Here is a 22,662-nt window from a genome sequence, read left to right as displayed (position 1 = left end):
GGGTTTAAGGAGTCCTGTCGCCTCGTTACCAGTCTGATCGATTCTGCTGGTCTACGCTGGCCGAAGTTTGTTCGACAAACTTGATCAGGGCTGAGAGGTCGACTATGGACATCCCCTCTCAGATCCTTCCTTACAAGAAAGGATCGACTGAGGGGGCCGGGGGTGAAGCCGTCGATGATCCTAAGGAAGACCTTCGCCTAAGGTATGGATCATTCTGCCCAACCGGGCAACTCTGCTGACGCTATGGCATAGAGGTTCAGAGACACTGAATTCGCTGACAGAGACGGCAGGGGCGATATCCTTGGCTACTCACAGAGATTGTGCGGGAATGGGCATCGGGAAGCTGTCATTCGGATGAGTAACCTTAAGCATCCTCCCAGCGAAAAACCTGCAATCCTAGAGTTCGTGAACTCCTTTTAGGACTATGCCCCCCCGGGGGAGTCTCCCGTGCCATCTGTTCCTGACAGGAGGAAACTGCAATTGGACACCTTGTTCCAGTTGTCGTAGCCGATAACTTAGGCCGACGTGGTTGAAAGAAAAGGGCGCTGGAGCCCTGCAGAGTCTGGAAGAAAGCGCCTTGGAGGAGTGAAACCGGAAGTCGATTTACTCCGCACAGCAGCTGTCTAAGTCTCTGTCCTTGGGCACAAACAAACTCTTCTCAAGGATGGAAGGGTGTCTGAGGTCGTCGACCTCCACAGATGAGACACCTGAAGGAAGCCCTCAGTCAGCGCGTCCAGATGGTACAACATCGAGCTTGTCCGCAAGTTAGATACTTAACGACGAAAGGCCAAGGTGCCTGAGCTCGAGAGGAGGAAAGTACCCTTGATCTTCCTGTAGCTTCCTTGAACCAAACCTCGGGCCGTAACCGAGGAGGGAAAAAACCTGGTAAGCTCCCAGAGGAAGAGGTAAGCAGTCACCCCTTGTCCGATGGAGAAATCTCAAACGGAAAGCCCCCCCGCCAAAAATCCTTCCAGGGAATGACGGGGAAGGGCTAACCCAGGTTCAGGAATAGAGGAGTGTTGCTCAGATCTCCCTTAAGTTTCTCCTATTCTTGCAAGTGCCATGCTCTGTGTTTACGGGGTGAGGCAGTGTTCTGGAAATACGCTCCAGAAGAACTCGCCAGGCTGGTCATGCTGCGAAAACCCCATTGGGAATCGTGGTCGCAATTGCCCTGGAGCTCGCGCGACGGGAATTCCTGGTGGTCGGCGAGCGATAACCCATAGACGAGCAATGGATACTGCAAGAAATAAGCCGACATTCGTGCGAAGAAACACTGTAGGTTCGCGCGACGGAACACCATCCGTCTGCGCGATGGAAAAAAACCGTTGGTTCGCGCGTGGGCGAACATTGGAGAGCATGAGCGTAGACGTGCAGGCACGTGGGCGTGTGGGCGGGCAGGCGAGTGGTCGCGCGGTTGCACGGGCGAGCGGTCGCGCGGTTGCACGGGCGAGCGGTCGCGCGGTTGCACGGGCGAGCGGTCGCGCGGTTGCACGGGCGAGCGGTTGCACTGGCGAGCGGTCGCGCGGGCGGGTTGCACGGGCGGGCGGTCGCGCGGGCGGGTTGCACGGGCGAGCGGTCGCGCGGGTGGGCAGGTGGATGAGAGCGAGTCCGAGGCGGCGAACGCAAGCGTTAGCGCGATGGCGAGGAAACGCGCTGCCGCGTGGGCGAGGAGGACCGCTGGCGATATGGATCAACAAGCGATCGGTGGTGAGCTGGTGAGCGCTAACGCGCAGGTTGGCGATGGCGCGTTGTGTTATGAAGACGAGATGGTCGAGCAGTATGCGCAGGTGAGCGATCGTGCGTTGGCGAGCAGTATGCGAAGGTGAGCGATCGCGAGCAGTGATCAGCATGCGCCGGGTCGCGCGATGGTGATCAGTATGCGCAGGGTCGCATGATGGTGATCAGCATGCCAGGGTCGCGCGATGGCGATCAGCATTCGCATGATGGTGATCAGCATGCCAGGGTCGCGCGATGGCGATCAGCATGCGCAGGTTGGCGAACAGCATCTGCAGGTGGGCGATCGCGTGATGGCGAACAGCATACGCAGTTGAGGGTCGCGCGATGGTGATCAGCATGCGCAGGGTTGAGCGATGGTGATCAGCATCCGCAGGTGTGCGGTCGCGCGATGGGGATCAGCATCCGCAGTTGAGGGTCGTGCGATGGCGATCAGCATCCGCAGTTGAGGGTCGCGCGATGGCGATCAGCATCCGCAGGTGAGGGTCGCGCGATGGCGATCAGCATCCGCAGTTGAGGGTCGCGCGATGGCGATCAGCATCCGCAGTTGAGGGTCGCGCGATGGCGATCAGCATCCGCAGTTGAGGGTCGCGCGATGGCGATCAGCATCCGCAGTTGAGGGTCGCGCGATGGCGATCAGCATGCGCAGGTGAGCTAGTAGCTGGCGAACCATGTTCCTTCAGAAGTGTTGGAGAACGTTGGCGTGCCAGCTGTAACACACGTGGGCAATCCGGAGATCGCTGGCGAGCTGATGATCGCTGGCGGGCTGATGATCGCTGACGAGCTGATGATCGCTGGCGAGCTGATGATCGCTGGCGAGCTGATGATCGCTGACGAGCTGATGATCGCTGACGAGCAGAAGGCTACGCGTGGAAGCCTGCGCAAAGAAGAAGAGTCCTTGACCCCGACCTGAACCGGAGTTCTAGATCGCGAGGGCGAACGTGGGCGCACAGGGCGCGTAACAGGAACCAACAGGAACCGCAGGGAAGATCATCTTGAAAGTGCTGACGAACAGGAGGACATAGACTGCAGACAAGGTGCTCTATTGCGTAATTCACCAGCATCAGATGTCTGACCAGCTTGTAACGTATGCGGCACATGCATCCCCTCGCAAGAGGAACAAGAAAGAAATAGAAGAACCAATCATTCTACCTATTCCTAAGGATTATGCTGAATTCATTACCTTGGAAGCAATGCAGACTAAGTCCCAAGGAGGAGTTGGGAGGATTACATAACTACTGAGCAGCCACCTTAAGAAGAAGGGCTCCATGGGTCTGTACTCAAAGTCCGTAAGTTACAGAGGTAAAAGGTAGTCTGACATCTTCAGACTTACTTTCATCTTTTGGTGACCCATTGTACGTTGAAATACTACCAAAACATGGAGGTCTCTATGAATGCTTCAAAAGAAAAGGAAAAGAGAAACCATATACTGTAGTTGACCTTGTGGAGGTTCTATTGAACATCTCTACATGATTCCACCAGGATTTTGTAAGAGGTAACAAACACTATCTTGGTTTATTTTTGCTAAGTCAGGAACCTGCTTGTCTTATTTTCGAGATCATCATTATCATCATCTCCTCCTACACCTATTAACACAAAGGGTCACGGTTAGATTTTGCCAATCATCTCTAACTGGAGCTTTTAAATAAATACTTCTCTATTCATCGTCTCTTACTTCATAGTCCTCAGCCATGTAATCCTGGGTCTTCCTACTCTTTTAGTGCCTTGTGAAGACCAGCTAAAAGTTTGGTGAACTAATCTCTCTTGTGGATTGCAAAGAGCATGACCAAACCATCTCCATCTACCCCTTACCATGATCTCATCCACATATGGCACTATAGTAATCTTTCTCATAATTTCATTTCTAATCCTGTCTTGCAATTTAACTCCCATTATTCTTCTGAAAGCTTTGTTTTCAAATCTACAAAATCTGTTGGATATTGTTTCTTTGTCATACCATGACTCATGTCCGTACAGTAACACCAATCTCACTAAACTGATATATGGCCTGATTTTTATATATAATTTCAGGCAATTCGATTTCCAAATTTTACTTAACCTACCCATTATCTGATTTGCTTTTCTTAATCTTTCATTAAATTCAAATTCTAAAGACCCTGTATTAGAGATACTATAATAATTCCTAAATATTTAAATGATGCTATCTCATTAATCCTTTCCAATTCCAATGATATTTCATCTTCCATTGCATACTCTGTTCTCATCATCTCTGTCTTTCTTCTATTTATCTTCAGCCCAACCTCATGTGATATTTCATCAAATCTGGCAAGAAAGCTTTGCAAGTCCTTGGGCATTTTGCTAAAAAGGACAGCATCATCAGCATACTTTCGGTCCTGTGATATTTCATATATTCTGGTAAGCAACCATTGCAAATCCTGTGTGTTCTGCTAATAATGGAATCATCATCAGCATACTCTAAGTCAGCTACTTTACTGTTAACAATCTAGCCCAATCCTTCTCCACCATCCCCACCTGTTCTATGCATTACAAAATCAAATCCATGAGGAGGATTAATAACATAGGTGACAACACATTCCCTTAGAGTACTCCACTGTTCACAGGAAATTAATTTGATAGGGCTGCACTGCCATTAACTTTGCACTTGCTATACTTATGAACAGACTTACTGAAATTTACATATGAGAGGAACTCCATAACGCAAGACTCTCCAGAAAATTAGCCGGTGCACAATATCAAAGGCTTTTTCAGTCCACAAATGCCATCAAAAGTGGATTTCTATATTCTACACATTGCTGTACAACAAGTCTTAAAATGAAAAACTGGTCAATAAAACTTCTACCTTTTCTAGAGAATATTGATTTTTTTTGGATTGTAAAATTAACAGCACAGAGGTTTTGTCTAAAGAAAAAGAGGATCTAATTCTGAAATATTTCTCCTTCATTAGTGTGATCTCATCAAACTAAGACTTATGCTCGAGTCTTATGTTAACTCTGGGATAGAGTATCATTCTTTAATATAAAACTGTATCCCATGGTGGACCGGCATGGGAACACAAGAGGCACTAGAGAAATGACGGCTGGGAGGGAGTCCAGGGCTGAGGTCTACGGGCACTGGCTATAGCATTTCACTACTGCTAAATCATAACGTCAGTAGTAAATAGAATCATCTTCAACCTTTAATCATTAGCAAAATTACTAAGACTGTACTCATCCATCACAGACAAATGACTTACCCATTCTTTCAACTGTGCAAATTCTGACTTCCCAAAAGAACAGCCACTGCAAAACCTTACATATGAACAATAACTAATAACTAACACGCAGCTTACATTCAACTTTGAGATTGGGGATTCTCTTGAAGATGTTTCTCTTATTATGTAAGATGCTCCCGCTGGGCTGTATAATCTTGTGTCGTTAACACGAACGATGACATGATCGACACGTAGGTAGTGACGGAAGACCACAAAGAAACCACTTGGCATCACTCTCTGAAGATTTATAAATATAAAATGAGACTAAAAGCATATGCAATGGTATTGTGAATTTTATATTTCAAAGAATATAAACCATACTTTAACAAATCTATCTATTCCTTATCATAATACTAGTACAGAATAAAGGCAGTATCAAAAATTAAGATAGTAAAGCTAAGTACTTTATGAGGCTTCATTGGTTGAATGCATAAATGCAAGTAGACACAGAGCAAGAATGAACTGGGGTACTCGTGTAAGAGTTTATTTGATATGAAGGTACCGGAATGAATGAATTGCAACTTAACAGGAAAAATTTTTTTATTTTTATATCTGCCAATGAAGTTAGAGAGGAGGTATGTTTTCACCTGATGAATGCCCTTTTTCTGTTTGTTTCATTTCTGAACAACTTCCTAACTATAATTTTATGGGTGGAGTAGTGAAACTTTCAGGGTTTAATTGTTATTTTGAGATATGGAAGTAATTCAATTCTAAAAATCCTAGGTCAAGGTCGAACAAAAGGTTGACCGCATTAACCCTAACCTCAAGAAATAAGCTGCCGTGGCAGAAGTATGTTCTCTACTGAGTGCCCCTCTAGTTAGTGTTAAAAATAGTGGATACTATGTATAACTAGCAATTAGTATGCAGCAATATAAAAAATATATGGTCTAAAAAACATTAAAATACCACTAGCCACAAAATTACCTGTATTAAGCAATGATTATTCATCATGTATACACTATAAAAACTCTTTCAAGCTTACCACTTTAACAACACATCTGGTGCTACCATTATCATCCAACTCATCTTCATATAAAAAAACTTCGTCATAAAATACAATTTCTTCTGGTATTTTTAGTTTCTGGAGATCTATTCTTTCTGTACAGTCGCTTACTTTTAAACCAGAAACCGTTCCACTAAAGTTTGTCGAGTAAGTCCAGTCGTATGGCTTCACAACTTTTGTTGCATACTCGCAGTCGGCTCTGAAATATGAAATAAAGTGGTTCCAGGAGAAAAATTTGATAGAAACAGGATTATGACAACAAAAAAATCTTTTTCAATGGTGGTGTTTTGTAGTCTCCCCAGATTTTCTTGTAAAGCCTAGAAGAGGGAATCAAATATATGGGCGTATGAGAGGATATAGCCCCCACTTCTTTCCAAAACTTTACTTTTCTATCTTTTACAGTACTTCAGAAAAGATTAAGAGAACTGCACAAATTCAGTAACTCAGAAGAGATTCAAAGATATTATATTGCATAAATTTAGTAACTCATTCTTCATAAGAACTATCATTAAAAAGCAATTTCTCAAATAGAAGATTTTTGTTGATATTGTTTTTTTTATAAGTTAAGTATAAAAGAGTATTAAATTTAAAACCATAAAAGCAAAGATGTCCTTATAAAATCTAAATAGATTTCAGAAGCCCTCCTTCGGAAATAAATATAAAAATACCGCTGGTATGCTGGTATAGTACAGCACATCCTGTCAAAGAATCTTGGCAAGGATGAACAGGCCATCCTCACCTCAAGCCTCTAAGAGATATCTAATTCTTAACGTGCTATAAGTGGGACATTTGGTCAACAAATGCCTCACTGTCAAGGGTACCAAACAGTGGAGTAGGTTAGGCGCAAGGAGTATAGGCATTATAAATGGTATAAGCTGCATGCACAATATGACTATTGACATTCAATTGTACCATAACTGTAATAATAATATGTAACCTTGAAAAAGCAAACCAGTATTTGTTGGATATGTGAAACCATCTGCCAAAATAATTAAGCTCAAAATGAGACTCACAGTCTGAAAGATTTTTGGCATGAGAGTTCAGACACAAAATGTATCAAAATAATTATGATTCATTAGTCAAGGGATAAATAAGGCTAAACCTTCATGAATACGTATCTGAAACCATGTGAAAATGAATTTGTGAGGAAAAGGTTAGATGCATGTACAGTACTGCTTAACCCTTTAACCCCCAAAGGACGTACTGGTACGTTTCACAAAACTCATCCCTTTACCCCCATGAATGTACCGGTACGTCCTTGCAAAAAAATGCTATAAAAATTAGTTTTTCATATTTTTTGATAATTTTTTGAGAAAAATCAGGCATTTTCCAAGAGAATGAGACCAACCTGACCTCTCTATGACAAAAATTAAGGCTGTTAGAGCAATTTAAAAAATATATACTGCAAAATGTGCTGGGAGAAAAATAACCTCTTGGGGGTTAAGGGTTGGAAATTTCCAAGTACCCCGGGGGTAAAAGGGTTAATAAGGGAGACAGTGAAAGACTGTCAACTGTCTCTATAATAGATAGAAGACAATCACTTCTGTTTCTTCTCATGTAAATATTTATCCTAGAGGTTAAAAAAACTTTATATCAAGTGGTACACTTTGCTAACCTTGCTTCTTTCCAGGCTTCTGAATGTGCAACTTGTATTGCGTCCTCTCGAACATTTACACACTTCAGCGCATCCAGGCAATTGAACGATATTGAGCCACCTGATCGATGAGTTATCTGAAGCAAATTATTTGCAAAGACCATATCCGGAAGGTTTGGCAGTCTCAATTCTCTTTCATATCTGAAAAACATCAAAATCGAAATAACTTCCATTGCATATTAAAGTTTGAAAACTGGCATAAAGAATGTCTCCTTCTGGAATTGCTCAAAGAAAAAAAAAATATAACAGAATTCATCTAAAAAAATTACTCTTTCATGTTTCAAATATACAAACCATTTATATTTGCCATTACAATACTTTATATATTTATTTGTTATCATTATTTATTGACAAAACCTATATATAAGGGAGAAATTTAAATTAGTAGATGAGTTTCGATTCACATTACTGGGTAATTATTTGAAAACAATGATGATATTCGGACAAAAATAGTTCCAGCCAATCAGCTATTAAGACACTTTTCCGAGCTAAAAGGGCACCCCTGCGAGTTGGTGCAAACCTACCTCGCTAAAATAAATTGACTATAGGAGAATAGATAATAGCGAAGCTGGAACACAGCCGTTAAAATCATAAAGAGGTGTATACAACCGACAAGTAGCAGGCAGGTGACTGCCCGCCCCCTCCCGCTCACTGTCAACTCACTTAGAAGGAAGCCTGGGATGTTTTAGGGGCTGGTGATGGCAGGAAAGATTGAGTAAAGGAATCAGGTTTATATAGTTAGGAAAAATTGAAATTACTTTAAACATTTGTGATTTGTTCCTATATGTATACAAACCATTGTCATTTACATAGGAGACTCATCCTTAGGCAGGAGGAAGTATCCTTTCCAACTGGCTGGGAACTTAACACCAGAACTCAAAACTCGAGCCTTTTGAATGCTTAAGAGAGTAAGGGGTCCTTACACCTTATAAATCCCAGAAGGAGAACCAGCAAGTTCAACGGCCCTGGCCATTAAAAGGGTTGTACTTGAGCTGGATTCCTCTGTGTAGTACACCTGGCAGATAATGGGTTTGCTAATGTAGCTACATGAAAGCCATTTTAGGATTATGGGTTTGCCAGGCTACATTACACTACCCATTGTAATGATTGATTGATTATTAGATATCATCTAGCATTGTAACAGCAATGGTCATTGATCCCAACAAATCTAATTAACTATTATTATCCATTTCCTATTTCAAATCATGATTAAATCTTATTAAATAAATTAGTCTCCACAAGAAACTTAAAAAGGCAATCCACATTGCATTCAGGTCCCAAAATTTTAGATAGCATGTAAATGCCACTGCTATCCGTGCAGATAGGAAAATAACACAATCTCTCGGTCAAGTAACCTGGACACTCGGTTAATATATGCTTCACAGTCGATGGTACCAAGCAATTTTCATAGAATGGCTGATGTTCTCCACTCATCAAAAAGCTCTGCGTCAATCTAGTGCGACCAATTCTCATTCAACACAAAACCACTTCTCTTGACCTTTGCATGTCAAAATATACCCCTGGGCATGATACCTCAACAATTTCACTCATTTACTGATTTTCCAACTCCCAACCGAAATATCGTGTTTCTGTAAGTACAGACTGAATTATGGGGTGCATATCTTTTACAGGTACTGTAAAGTTATTTCTTATACACCTATGAACTGCCTCTTTTGCCGGGGAGTCCGCTTCCTCATTTCCCTTTATATCGACATGAGCAGGAACCCAACAAAATTTACTATTCTTACCTCTATTTCCGAGTAGATAGAGCCATTCAAGAATTTCTATTAATGTTGGGTACAATGAATTAAGGTGGTTCATTTCCATCAATACACTTGAGGGTGGACGTAATGAGCGAGGGACGGTCTCAACCAAGGACATGAAGGTGCCGTTAGAGCACCCCCAGGTCCTGTGCAAGTACGCATAGCAATGGCAAAAGGAAACAATCACAACTGGAAAGAGAAAAATAAAAAAACAGAATTACTCAAATGGCAGTCAACAAAGTTGGGAGGTGGAGAGAGACAACGTCCACACTCGGCCGAGCCAAAAGAAAAAAAGTGAGTTGGGAGATGGAGAGAGACAACGAACACTCTCGGCCGAGCCAAAAGAAAAAAAGTGAGTTGGGAGGTGGAGAGAGACAACGACCACTCTCGGCCGAGGCAAAAGAAAAAAAGTGCGTTGGGAGGTGGAGAGAGAAAACAACCACTCTCGGCCGAGCCAAAAGAAAAAAAAGTGAGTTGGGAGGTGGAGAGAGACAACAACCACTCTCGGCCGAGCCAAAAGAAAAAAAAGTGAGTTGGGAGGTGGAGAGAGACAACAACCACTCTCGGCCGAGCCAAAAGAAAAAAAAGTGAGTTGGGAGGTGGAGAGAGACAACGTCCACTCTCGGCCGAGCCAAAAGAAAAAAGTGATGAGCTAACACCGGTGAGTCTGTATGATCGAGGGTAGCCCGCTAACTAGCGGTGGGGTAGTTACACTTTGCTAAGTCTTATGGCTAGTTTTCCAGCTTCACTGAAAGTATATCCCTAATAAAGAGCAAAAGGGTTTGAATTTAGTGTCGGAACAAACAGTGAATCATGTTATCTAAGCATATATTACTTGTTCTCATCTTTAAGAAAATACATAAACTAATTACCTTTGTACTTAATAATTAAGAGTGATAAATCAAAGCTAAACTTACCGACAGAGATTACACGGCTGTTCTGTTGAATCATCACACTTTGTAGAAGCCTCACAAGATGACCCCATAATGTGGCTTTTAACTGCTTTAATGGTCCAACTCCCAAACACATACTCTTGATATTTAGGAGGCGGGAGGACAATCTCAGATGGACGAGACATCTAGAAAGAAAAACAGAGTTCAGTATATCAAACTCTTATTCAGCATTTCAACTTTTATGAGAACCCCTTCCAGATACAATAAACCAAACAATATCACAAATTTTAAAGTAATTTGTATTTTTCCTGTCGATACAAACCTGAAGCTATTTATAGGGATTATACTTACGTTGAAGCTGGAAAACTAGTCGTAAGACTTCTAGAGAGTTGTACCTACCCTACGTGGGTGGTGGCTAGCTACCAAGCTCACACACACACACCAGTGTTGTTTAATCACTTTTGATTGCAGGCAGGACTTTTCATGGGACAGGTAACGGCAGTCCAACTTGTATAAATAGCTTCAGGGTTGTATCGTTAGGAAAAATAAAAATTACTTCCATTTGTTAAGACACTAAATACAAAACTTTTCATTATCTATAGGGATGACTCGCCCATTAGGAGGGTGGAAGTCCTAACCAACTGGCTTAGTATTTGACCCAGGGTTTTCCCGTATGTGTTGCACACGTAACGGGGAGAAACCCTGACACTTCGCTAATTGATTGATTGATTTGAGGTTTTCTGGCATCCTGACATCTAAGGTCATTGAAGCTGATATAATTTATAATAAATAAAGAATAAAAGAATATTCAATTAAAACCATAAAAGCCAAGATGTTGTTTTAAAAATTAAATAGCTTTCAGAAGACCTGCTTCTAAAGTAAAGCTAAAAATGACAAATTCGTAGATAATTTGTATTTTTCCTAACTATACAAACCTTAGCTATTTAAAGTGGGTAATTACTTTCGCGTAGCTGAAAGGACGAGCCATAAAATTTTAAGAGGGATTATTACCCCACCGCTAGTTAGCGGGGGGTAGGGAGGGTAGTTAGCTACCCTCCCCCCTCACACACCCTAGTAGCTCCACTTTTGCTTAGAGGTAAGACTTCATGGGGGACAGGGCTGGCGGGCAAGTTTGATTAAATAGCTAAGGTTTGTATAGTTAGGAAAAATACAAATTATCTACGAATTTGTCATTTGTTCCGTAACTGGAATACAAACCACGGTATTTAAAGTGGGTGACTTAACCCTTAGGAAGGGTGGAACAAGTCCCAGCCATACTGGCTTTTGGCTTTGCCCGGGGACTCATTATCTGAGTGTGTCAGCACTCAACAATAAAGAGTCCCTGCACCTTGCTCGCACCTTGTTATGCAAGGGCTGCGGTCTACGTAAGTTGTGTGTGAAGGAATGAAGTGTGACTCGTCCTAGGAAGTTGACCTGAAGTTCTTTAGATGGAAACTTGAGGCTAGGACTCTCCCAATACCACCTCGTCAGGGTATGGGGACGCGACAGTATTAACTTAATACTAGGAACACAAGGGAACATGGTTTACCTGCAGAGGTTTGAGGTCAGCTGTGCAGAGAACCCAGGATGCTGCTTTCCCCAAGAGAGGGGAGGATGAAGAAAAGAATAAGGGCCAGGCATACCTTTTCATTCATGCAGACTAAAACCGGGTAACAATGCCCTCAACCCTCTGCTACTTGTCCATTAAGGAGCCTGAGGTTTAAACCAGCTGTTGTGCAGCCACCACAGGGCCGATAGAGAACGTATCGAGCCTCCTGTGGGTCACGTCTTGCAGGTAGTAGGCTATGAAGGTCGTTTGACGCTTCCACACCCCTGCTTGCAGAACCTGCGTCACAGAGAAGTTTTTCTTGAAGGCCAGAGAGGTAGCTACTCCCCTGACATCATGAGCTTTAGGGCAACGTGACGGAGGAGGGTCAGGATTCAGGGACAGATGGATGGCCTTTCGAATCCATGCTGAGATGGTGTTCTTGGTAACCCTCCTCTTCGATCTCCCAGTGCTGACAAACAAAGCCCGCACTTGGGGACGAACTGCAGCTGTTCTCTTCAGGTATAGCCTATGACTCCTTACTGGGCACAGTAGGAGATGGTCTGGGTCATCTGTTACGGAACGAAGACTCGAAATCCGGAAGGAGTCGAAGCGAGGGTCCGGCACTCCCGGATTCTGAGTCTTAGCAAAAAACTCAGGGACGAAGCTGAACGTTACCTCCCCCCATCCCCTTGAATGGGCGATGTCATACGAGAGACCATGAAGTTCGCTAACTCGCTTGGCTGACGCCAAAGCTAGTAGGAACACCGTCTTCCAAGTCAGGTGGCGTTCTGAAGCCTGGCGTAATGGTTCGTAGGGAGGTCTCTTAAGAGATCTGAGGACTCGAACCACGTTCCATGGAGGAGGTCTCACTTCCGACTGAGGGCAGGTAAGTTCATAACTACGTATGAGTAGGGAAAGTTCTAGCGAAGAAGAAATGTCCACTTCTTTGAGCCTGAAGGCTAGACTTAAGGCTGAGCGATAGCCTTTCACTGCCGAGACTGAAAGGCGCATTTCATCTCGCAAATACACGAAGAACTCCGCTATTGCTGGAATAGTGGCATCGAGTGGCAAGATACCCCTTCCACGACACCAAGCACAGAAAACTCTCCACTTCGCCTGGTAGACTCCTGCGGATGACTTTCGCATGTGTCCAGACATCCTTTCCGCAACTTGTTGCGAAAATCCTCTCTCTGCGAGGAGATGCTGGATAGTCTCCAGGCGTGAAGCCGAAGCGAAGCTACGGCTTTGTGAAAGATGTTGGCGTGTGGTTGTTTGAGTAGCTCGTGTCGTGGAGGGAGTTCTCTCGGAGGCTCCGTAAGGAGTTGCAGAAGGTCCGGGAACCATTCCGCGTGATGCCACAGCGGAGCTATGAGAGTCATCGAGAGGTTGACCGATAGTCTGGTCTTGTTGAGTACCCTCCTCATCAGACAGAACGGGGGAAAGGCGTATACGTCGATGTTGTCCCACCGGTGTTGGAAAGCATCTTGCCAGAGAGCCTTGGGGTCCGGGACTAGGGAACATTACAGCGGCAGTTTGAAATTCAAGGCTGTCGCTAACAGATCCACAATCGGGGAACCCCACAAAGTCAGGACTTTGTTGGCTACTTGACGATCCAAAGACCACTCGGTACTCACTATCTGAGACACTCTGCTCAGACTGTCGGCGAGCACATTCCTTTTGCCTGGAATGAAGCGAGCAAAAAGTGAAATCGAGTGGACTTCGGTCCATCTCAGTATCTCTACTGCAAGATGGAATAGCTGTTCTGAAAAGGTACCTCCCTGCTTGTTGATGTAAGCCACTACTGTGGTGTTGTCGCTCATCACCACCACAGAGTGACCCGCCAGGTGCTGTTGGAACTGTTGAAGGGCCAGAAAAACGGCCTTCATTTCTAGCAGATTTATATGGAGGCACTTTTCTGATTCTGACCACAGGCCTGAGGTCCTGTGGTTCAGAACATGGGCCCCCCACCCTTTCTTTGAGGCGTCCGAAAACAGCATCAAATCCGGGGGGAGGACGAGAAAATCCACTCCTTTCGTAGGTTCTTGTCTGCCACCCACCACTGAAGGTCTGTCCGTTCCGCGAGATCTTATTCTGAGGCGACCGTTGGGAACTAGACGGACCAAGGATGAGAGATGGCCGAGGAGACGTAACCACGATTGGGCTGGGAGTTCGTCTCGTCTGAGGAAAGGACTTGCGACCTTCCTCAGCCTTGCTATCCTGTCGTCTGATGGGAAGGCTCTGTGGAGATTGGTGTCCAATATCATGCCTAGATATACCAGTCTTTGGGAAGGAAGCAGAGAAGACTTCTCGAGATTTACCATGATCCTTAGATCTTGGCAAATTCCCAGAAGTTTGTCTCGGTGTCGAAGAAGGGTTGACTCCGAGTCTGCTAAGATCAGCCAGTCGTCCAGATAACGGAGGAGACGGATGCCGATCTTGTGTGCCCACGAAGATAAGGGTGAACACTCTGGTGAAAACCTGAGGTGCTGTGGAGAGACCGAAACACAGCACCTTGAACTGGTAGATCTTGTTGTCTAGGCTGAATCTTAAGTACTTCCTTGAAGACGGATGGATTGGGATCTGGAAGCACGCGTCCTTCAGATCCAGTGTGCACATGAAGTCTCGCGGTCTCACTGCGAGTCTGACCTTGTCTGCCGTCTCCATGCTGAATGGGGTCTGCTTGACAAACCTGTTCAGAGCTGAGAGGTCGATGACTGGTCTCCAGCCTCCAGACGCCTTCTTTACAAGAAAGAGTCGACTGTAGAAGCCTGGGGACCCGTCGACGACCTCTTGGGGAGCATCCTTCTTCAACATGGTCTTGACTTCTGCCCAAAGGGCTTGCCCTCTTGCCAATCCCATGGCAAGAGAGCTCAACGACACTGGATTCGCTGTCAGGGGAGGAAGAGATGTTACGAATGGGACGCGATATCCTTGGCTGATCACGGAGATTGTCCAGGAATCGGCCCCGAGTTGCTGCCACCTTCTCGCGCAACTTTGGACGCATCCCCCCACTGGTGGACATGCGAGGGGACTGCCAATCCTAGCGTTTGCGACCTCAGCCACTCCCCCTAGGATTCTTGCCTCCCCTGGAGGACTTCTTGCCTCTCCTGTCTTTGACGGGAAAGGGCTGTTTGGACACCGCTGCCTTTGCTGCTACTGCCGGTTTTGTCGTCTTTGCAGGGCGAGGTTGTTGAGGTGCTGGAGGCTTATAGGGCTTTGATGTTAAAGCCCTCTGGAGGAGGGAGTCTTAGTTGGACTTCCTCCACCTCTCAGCCGCCTGCTCTACATCTTTCGGCTCAAACAGACTACACCCCAAAAGGGAGGAATGTCTGAGATTACTGACCTCGGTGTTGGGGACCTTCGAGTTGAATCTTTCAGACACCGTATCACGGCGTTTCAGGATAGTGTTAGCCCACAAGTTCGAGACTTGGTGGGCCAGAAACTCGATGGTACGAGTGCCTGAAAGAAGGAAGGTCTCCAAGGCCTTCCTGGTACTCTCCTTAGACAAGTCTTCGGATCGTATCAGGATGCCAAGAGATCCCAGCCAGATATCCAGCCACGAAGTGGCCTGCATGGCACACTTCGCTACCTTCTCCTGGCAGAGAATCTCCAAGGCCGAGAACGACACTGGCCGGTTGGAGAATCTCTCGAGAGGGACTCCCCTGGAGAGCTCTTCCACCGAGTGGTGGAGGGGAAGAGCTAAACAGGACTCCTCGATGATTTCAAAGTACCTCCTTTGATGGACACGAGGAGGTGGGAGGAGTTTGTTTCCAGCGCTGGAACGGCTGGAGGAGGCTAGCTCGGAGAGCTGGCTGTCGACCTTATCTCTGGCACTCTTGACCCCCTGGGACAAGGGCAAAGCCGCGCTGGTTTTAGGGGGCTTTTGAGTACCAAAGACTTGGTCCAGAACCGTGTCCTTGCCCTCTCGAGGAGGAATCTCCGGATCCGAAAATCCGTTAAGGTTCCTCATGAGAGCCAAAACTTGCCAGAAGGCATGCTCCGACTCCTGCGGCTCTCCTCCTGATGGACTAGCAGCAAGGTCTCCAGTCCCCAAAGGCTCTTCTTGGGGGGACTCGTGGACGTTATCCGTGGGCTTAGCTGGTTCTGGTCTGATCCTCGAAGAAGATTTCGGGACCGTCTTGGAGTCCTTCGACTCCCTCCTGGGAGGGATGCAGGATTCCAACAAAGATGGTGGGGGGCTCTTCTCTGCCTCCACCCGAGGAGACTTCTCGGCGCGAGGTGGGGTTTCTCCCATTGGTGCGATGGGAGAACGCCTCACGTCACGAGAATCCCGAGGACAGAAAACCCTCGTCCACGGGGGATGGAGAGAAAGTCTGGGGAGGGGAGGGAGCCTTCCTCGATAGCTTCCGAGGAACCAGTTTCGCCCTTGGAGAAGTAACCACGTCGTCCACTCCTCTCTTCCTCTTCAGGGGGGCCGAGATAGCCGCTGATTTGAGGCCTAGTTCAGAGAAAGCGGGCTTGAAAGTCTGTGTAACCGCTCTGATCAAGGGCCCAAACCAGGGCAGCCGACTGACAGCAGCGCTGTCAGAGACACCCTCTGGAGGGAAGGGGATCGTAAGATCCCTAGGAGTGGAAACTACAACTGGGTCTGCCTGAAAAGAAATGAAGATGACCTGACGCGTACTGCCGGATCCTGTGTGGGCACGCGGTGTGGTTCGCGCTGGGCATCGTAATGGGTATCGTGCTCGCGCGATAGGCCATTGCCTAGCTCGGGGGGCGATTGCTCGCGTGAGTGCGGGCGCAGGTGCATGTGGGCGAGCGATGGTGCGTGGGCGGACGATGGCGCAGGAGAAGGAGCTTGTGGGCGCGCAGGCGTCAGAGCGCGTGGGCGCGCAGGCGACAGGGCGCGTAGGTGACGGGGTGCGTTGGTGCGCGTTCCGGAGACCTTGGATCAAGTGCAGCCACAGGATGATGAAAGGCCCGTAAGGGCGAAGCCGTAGGGCGCGTGCGTGCAGGGGGAATATCCCTAGCGCGCAGAAGGGTGCTCGTCGAGAACCGAAGTTCTGGCAGTGGGCGCGAGATGGAGACTGTGGGCAATGGCGCGAAGGCAAGGGATGGCGAGGTCTGATGGCGAGTTGGGGATCGTGGAGGAGAATGCTGGCGAGCAGGAGAGGAAGAAGATATCTCCTTGGAGCCCTGATCCGAAGATCAAGGGCGAGCAGGTGAGCAATGACGAGCAGGCAAGCGTTGGCGTGCAGGAGAGCGCTGGCGCGCAGGAGATCGCTGACGAGCAGGAGACTGCTGACGAGCAGGAGACCGAGGGCGTCCATGGCGTGTATCAGACCGAGAGCGAGCAGAGGTCCGTTGGCGAGCAGGAGATCGTGGGCACGTAGTCTCTGGAACTGCAGGACGAACAGGAGATCGTGGGCGAACAGGAGATCGTGGGCGTACAGGAGCTCGTGGGCGTGCAGGAGAGCGTTGGCGAGATGAGGCAGCAACCGGTGAGCGCTTGCGCGCAGTAGTGCGCGGGCGCGCAGGCGAACGTTGGCGCACAGGGGAAACCTGGCGCTTAAGGGACTTACACACAATGGGACCGGTGCCCGTATAAAAACGGGATGTGTGGGTGCCCACAGCGCGTCAGCAGCCAGGAAAGGTGAAGGCAGGTCAGCAGGTCTGGCAGGCGTAGGAGATCGCAAACGATCTGCGGAGAGGTCCAGGTCCAAGGAAGTAGCAGGAACGGTAGCTGAAGGTCCTCTGCGGGGGACTGCGAGGATGAAGATCCGAAGAGGCGCCTCCTAACACCCTTGTGAGGAGAAGGAAGACCTCGGCGACGAAGAGGAAGGCGAGCCTTAGGTCGGATGCGTCCTCTGGGAGCAGCAGGCAAACCATCGGCAGTCCTCCGAAGAGGAGTCTCTGTCAGTGAACTCCCCCGGGGGGAGAATCACCCGCAGGAGAGACCGTTGGACTTAGATCCTCCCTCGAAGGATGTTCGGAGGGGGGAGCTAAGCCTTCAGCTACAACAGGAGCAGGGGTTTGAACACTCTCATTGGAAGCGTCTGCCACAACAGCCTCGATAATAGACAGAGGGTCAACCTCTGCTACCGCCGGTGACTGTTTGACAGCTGCTCCCAACCTGATCATGTCAAACAGGGCTTCCTTGAAGGGCGAACCCTGAAGCCCCAAGGAAGCCCAAAGCTGCAAAAGATCATTATTAACAGGAAAAATAATTAAATCCTCCCCCGGGGGAGGAGGAGGAGCTGTCTCGCTATGGGAGGCAACTCCCTCTTCCAAACCCCGAGATCGGTCAACAACAGTACGACCTACGCTACCACTCGACGGCCTCTCACGAGAGGCCGACCGAGTGGGAGTTTCGGAGGAGGTTTGGGCTACGGAAGAAGAGTCCTTAGGATTTTCCTTCTTCAAAGAAACCTTTGAAGGAGAAATATCCCGTCTGGACTTCTTCTTCCGGCACCGAGAAAACCTCTCCCACTGGGAGGTAGGCCACTCCCTACATTCCATACAAACATTATCACTTTCACACCGCTGACCCCTACAATAGGGGCATAAGGTGTGAGGATCCGTCTCGATGGAAGACATGAAGGTCCCACAATGGCGGTCAGGTAACCCAGGGCACTTCCGCATTGTAGAGGCCAATTTCACAACACTGAGAAAAATAAAGAAAAAGCAATGATTAATGGCTGTCAAAGAGGCGAGGGTGAAAGCGGACACGTATGATCAACACCCGAGCCAAAGTAAAATTGGAGCTACAACACAGGTGTGTGAGGGGGGAGAGTAGCTAACTACCCTCCTTACCCCCTGCTAACTAGCAGTGGGGTAATAATCCCTCGTTAAAACTTTATAGCTCGTCCTTTCAGCTACGCGAAAGTAATTACCCACTTTAAATAGCGTGGTTTGTATTCCAGTTACGGAACAAACAAGAATTACATTTAATTAATTCAGCTGAGAAAAATAACTACTCGAGGGAACTACAAACCCTCCGACGGGAAGGATGTTCCCCATGGAGACGAAGCTGAAAACTTAAAATACAACAGTTATAATTTTACTTAATTAATGAAGAAAAGCATTCCGAAGCGCAACCTAACACGCACACAGGAAAGGTATTATCCCGGTGGAGTATTCTGCCGGCCGCCAACGAGTGAGCGGCGATGACCTTCAGAAAGTGCAAGTCCGAAGTCTAGCTCCAAAAGGGCCGCATTCCCTTCCCCCAGAGGATTCCTTTTAAGAACACGTAGAGGGGAAGACGACGATAACCCCCGAACAGAGTAGTATCCAAGCAATGAAGATTCCCCTGCGGCGGCGGCCGGGTTGCACGCAAAGCCATCCCCTATGAAGATGACCGATGTCCAAGGAAGAAAGGTTGAAAGGGAAGGTTCTCCATCTTTGAGAACCTGCCATACTACGCTGTCACACACACACACACACATACGCACACACACACACACACACACATATATATATATATATATATATATATATATATATATATATATATATATATATATATATATATATATACGTTAAAAAGTCAAAGATTAATGGCAGTTCAAAAAAAGGCGAGGAGGAAGAGCGGTAACCACCATTCTCCATCCGAGCCAAAAGCAAAGTGAAACATAATCACAGGTGTGTGGGTGAGAGGGGTAGCTAGCTAACCCCCCCTACCCCCTGGTAACTAATGAGATGGGTAGTTAACTCTCGCTAAATTATGAAGGCTCGTCCTTTCAGCTTCGCCGAAAGTAATACCCCTATAAATAGCGTTGGTTTGTATTCCAGTTACGGAACAAATATAATTTACAGTGCTGCCCATCTCTTTTATTACGTAAGAGAGAGATTTATTTTTCATCAACTTTATCATAATGTAAGGATTTATTCTTAATTTTGTTTTAGTATGTGACCTGGGAAGGGGGTCCGGGGGCTTGCCCCAGCTAAGGGCTGTGACCTGGGAATTATTAGGTAAGGTTAGTTGGGTTTGTGAGGTTCTGTGGCCTTTTACAAATCTGGCAAGGGGCTGTGACTGTGAAGGCGGTCCGGGAGCTTGCCCCAGCTAGGGGTTGTGATCTGGGACCTACTAGGTTAGCTGGTCAGGGGTTGTGACCTGGGAAGGAGGTCCGGGGGCAAGCCCTCGCCTAGGGATTGTGACCTAGGAATTGTTAGGCTAGGGGGATTTGTTAGGTTTTGTGACCTTTTACAAATCTCAGTGTTAAATAATTACGTTTTGCCCTATTTAACCACACCCAAAGCCCCAGGTTCCCACCTGTGTCCGTCGAGTGTTCCTAGTATGAAGAACGTTGGGACAAACGAGTGAAATTTCCGTTATTTAATATCATATGAAATGTCAAGCACACAACTAAGGTTTTCTCGGTTTTCCAATATGTTTCTTGTAGGCTATTATTGCAAGTTTCATATATGCACTGAGTGGTCCTAGTATGTAGACTGTTGGGACAAGCATTTACAAAACTATTGAATTAAATAATATTTCATTCGATTATAATTCCAGCGAAAAAAAACAAAACAGCCGATTTCTGACGGTTTTTACTCTATTTTCTCGCAATACCAACCCTGTCCCAACATACTACAAAGGCTCCGTGAATTATTAGGATAAGATAGTTCCCTAACCTCTGCTAGGAGCCTTTGCATATCAGCGGCCAGTTCCTCCCACGTGGATTAATAATGGACATTAACTAAAATAAACTTTCCCCCCTAACCTACAAGCCATTTCCTTACCTACTTAACTAACAGGGGGGGAGGGATAACGGGCCCCCTGAGACCCATACAGGTGGCCGCTATGATACATACACCCCCTCCACTATTTTCCTTGCTTGCCAACCCGAAATGACACGTTAGTCCTAGGGCTACGACAATTTTAAAAAAGCCTACTGATTTCCAATATGAAGTTCAGAATAATTCAGTGAAAAAAATATAGGGGTGTATGTATGATCGCAGCCACCTGTATGTATCATTATGACTAACATAGAATACGGCAGTGTAGGGGGGGTCGATGGGGGCGTTAGTGGTAAAGTTTTACAAGTCTACAGGGTATCATTTCGAACAGAAAATATATATTTTCCTATAGCAAAGAACATGATTTAACCGAATTTAACCTTCATTTCAACCGCAAACAACCAGAACAACCAGTTCGACAAACTACAAGTAGCTGAACTGGTTGTTGTTGCGGTTGAAATGAAGGTGAAAACCGGTTAAATCATATTATCTACTAAAGGAAAAAATATATTTTCTGTTAAAATGTTTAAATAAAATGGCTCTTGTTCCGCTGTGGGCTCGCTTCGCTCACCAGAAAACAAAATCAAGCTCATATGTACTGGCAAGCGGTAATGTTGAGCTGCCCACGCTAACATTAGCAACGCTAAATATAATGGTTCTTGTTCCACCACTGGCTCGCTTCGCTAACATTAGCAACGTTACGCTAACATATATATATATATATATATATATATATATATATATATATATATATATATTTCTGGCACTATTCATTTCCGACAGAAACGAGCGTCATTTTTGAAGAGAACGGACCTTTTTCTACAGAAACAAGTAGTTTTTTTCCCTAGATTACATTACCCTGTCATTAACTACAATAGAACCGCGTTACCCCTCCCCCTCTTACATATGTAGGCAAGGACATGGCTTGTAGGTTAGGTAAGGGGGGAAAATTTGGTTTCATTGTATATTATTACATCTCAATGTATCCTAGTATTCCAACTACTTTTTCTTATAGGAAAAATTACGCTCCCTTCGAAAATAACACTCTTTCCCGCCGATAATGGGGGACCCCCTTTGGGAACCCGGGGGTTTTGGGTGGGGCTTATAACTAACCGAATTGGTTGATCTGTTTGTTTGCGATTGAAATGGTCATCATAATCGGTTAAATCACGTTATTTGCTATAGGAAATCATATATTTCTTGTGCAAAGTCACACGATGGAATAATATACAAAATTACCCAGGAAATATATGATTTCCTATAGTAGATATCGTGATTTAACTGGTTTTCTCATTCATTTCATCCGTAATAACATCAACCAATTCGTCAACTTATAACTAACCGAATTGGTTGATCTGTTTGTTTGCGATTGAAATGGTCATCATAATCGGTTAAATCACGTTATTTGCTATAGGAAATCATATATTTCTTGTGCGAAGTCACACGATGGAATAATATACAAAATTACCAATCCGAAAATTTTGGTGAGTTAATGTCCATTTTTAACCAACACATGAGGAACTGGCCGCTGTTATACAAAAGCTCCAAAAAATATAGAAACCCTATCTATAGTTACGAAATAGGTAACTGACCAAAACTAAATTATTACCGGACAAATCTGTGATAAATTAGTGTATACTTATGACACACCAACCTATTCTATCCTGTCTTTACGTCCCTTGGGCCATAGTACATAAAGTCATTTCTTTAACCAAGGGACATAATTATTAGGTTAGATTGACTAACCAAAACCCTAAAATCTCACTAAAATGCTTTGGTATCAATTACCTTACAGCTGACAATGCTCTGAATAAAGAGGCGTAGAAGTGGAGGAATTGGTAAAAACTTCGATGTTTATGTTAGTGATAAATAGTCAAAACACAATTGGCAAAATTCTACTTGTTAGGATGATGGAGTTCTCATGAATCACCTTGTTGGGTTCTATTGAAATACCTACATATATAAGTTTATATTTAATGTAAAATGAACATATTGTAAATAATGCTTTTATTGTAATTTCGATGTATGTTTGACTGATTTTTAATATTAGACATACACTGGAGAGAAACTTTATTTTCTTACAATGCTGGAGATATGATTACGGGAAGTAGAAAATTTTTTGGAAATAGCATAG

General features: G+C 45.7%; 1 protein-coding gene across 1 annotated transcript in view; it reads right to left on the bottom strand.

The window, feature by feature from the left end:
- LOC137617365 (TIP41-like protein) overlaps positions 1-22,427 on the bottom strand; it is a 29,108-nt gene extending 6,681 nt beyond the window's left edge. The window contains exons 1-5 of the mRNA XM_068347384.1: positions 22,317-22,427; positions 10,304-10,464; positions 7,585-7,764; positions 5,949-6,168; positions 5,045-5,203 (exon numbers count right to left, since the gene is read on the bottom strand). Of these exons, the coding sequence (XP_068203485.1) occupies positions 5,045-5,203; positions 5,949-6,168; positions 7,585-7,764; positions 10,304-10,464 (720 nt within the window). The 5' untranslated portion in view covers positions 22,317-22,427. The remainder of the gene's footprint in view (positions 1-5,044; positions 5,204-5,948; positions 6,169-7,584; positions 7,765-10,303; positions 10,465-22,316) is intronic.
- Between the last annotated feature and the right edge of the window lie 235 nt (positions 22,428-22,662).

This window comes from Palaemon carinicauda, chromosome 23, assembly GCF_036898095.1.
Source record: "Palaemon carinicauda isolate YSFRI2023 chromosome 23, ASM3689809v2, whole genome shotgun sequence".
Lineage (NCBI taxonomy): Eukaryota > Metazoa > Arthropoda > Malacostraca > Decapoda > Palaemonidae > Palaemon > Palaemon carinicauda.
This window is presented reverse-complemented; position numbering and strand designations above follow the sequence as displayed.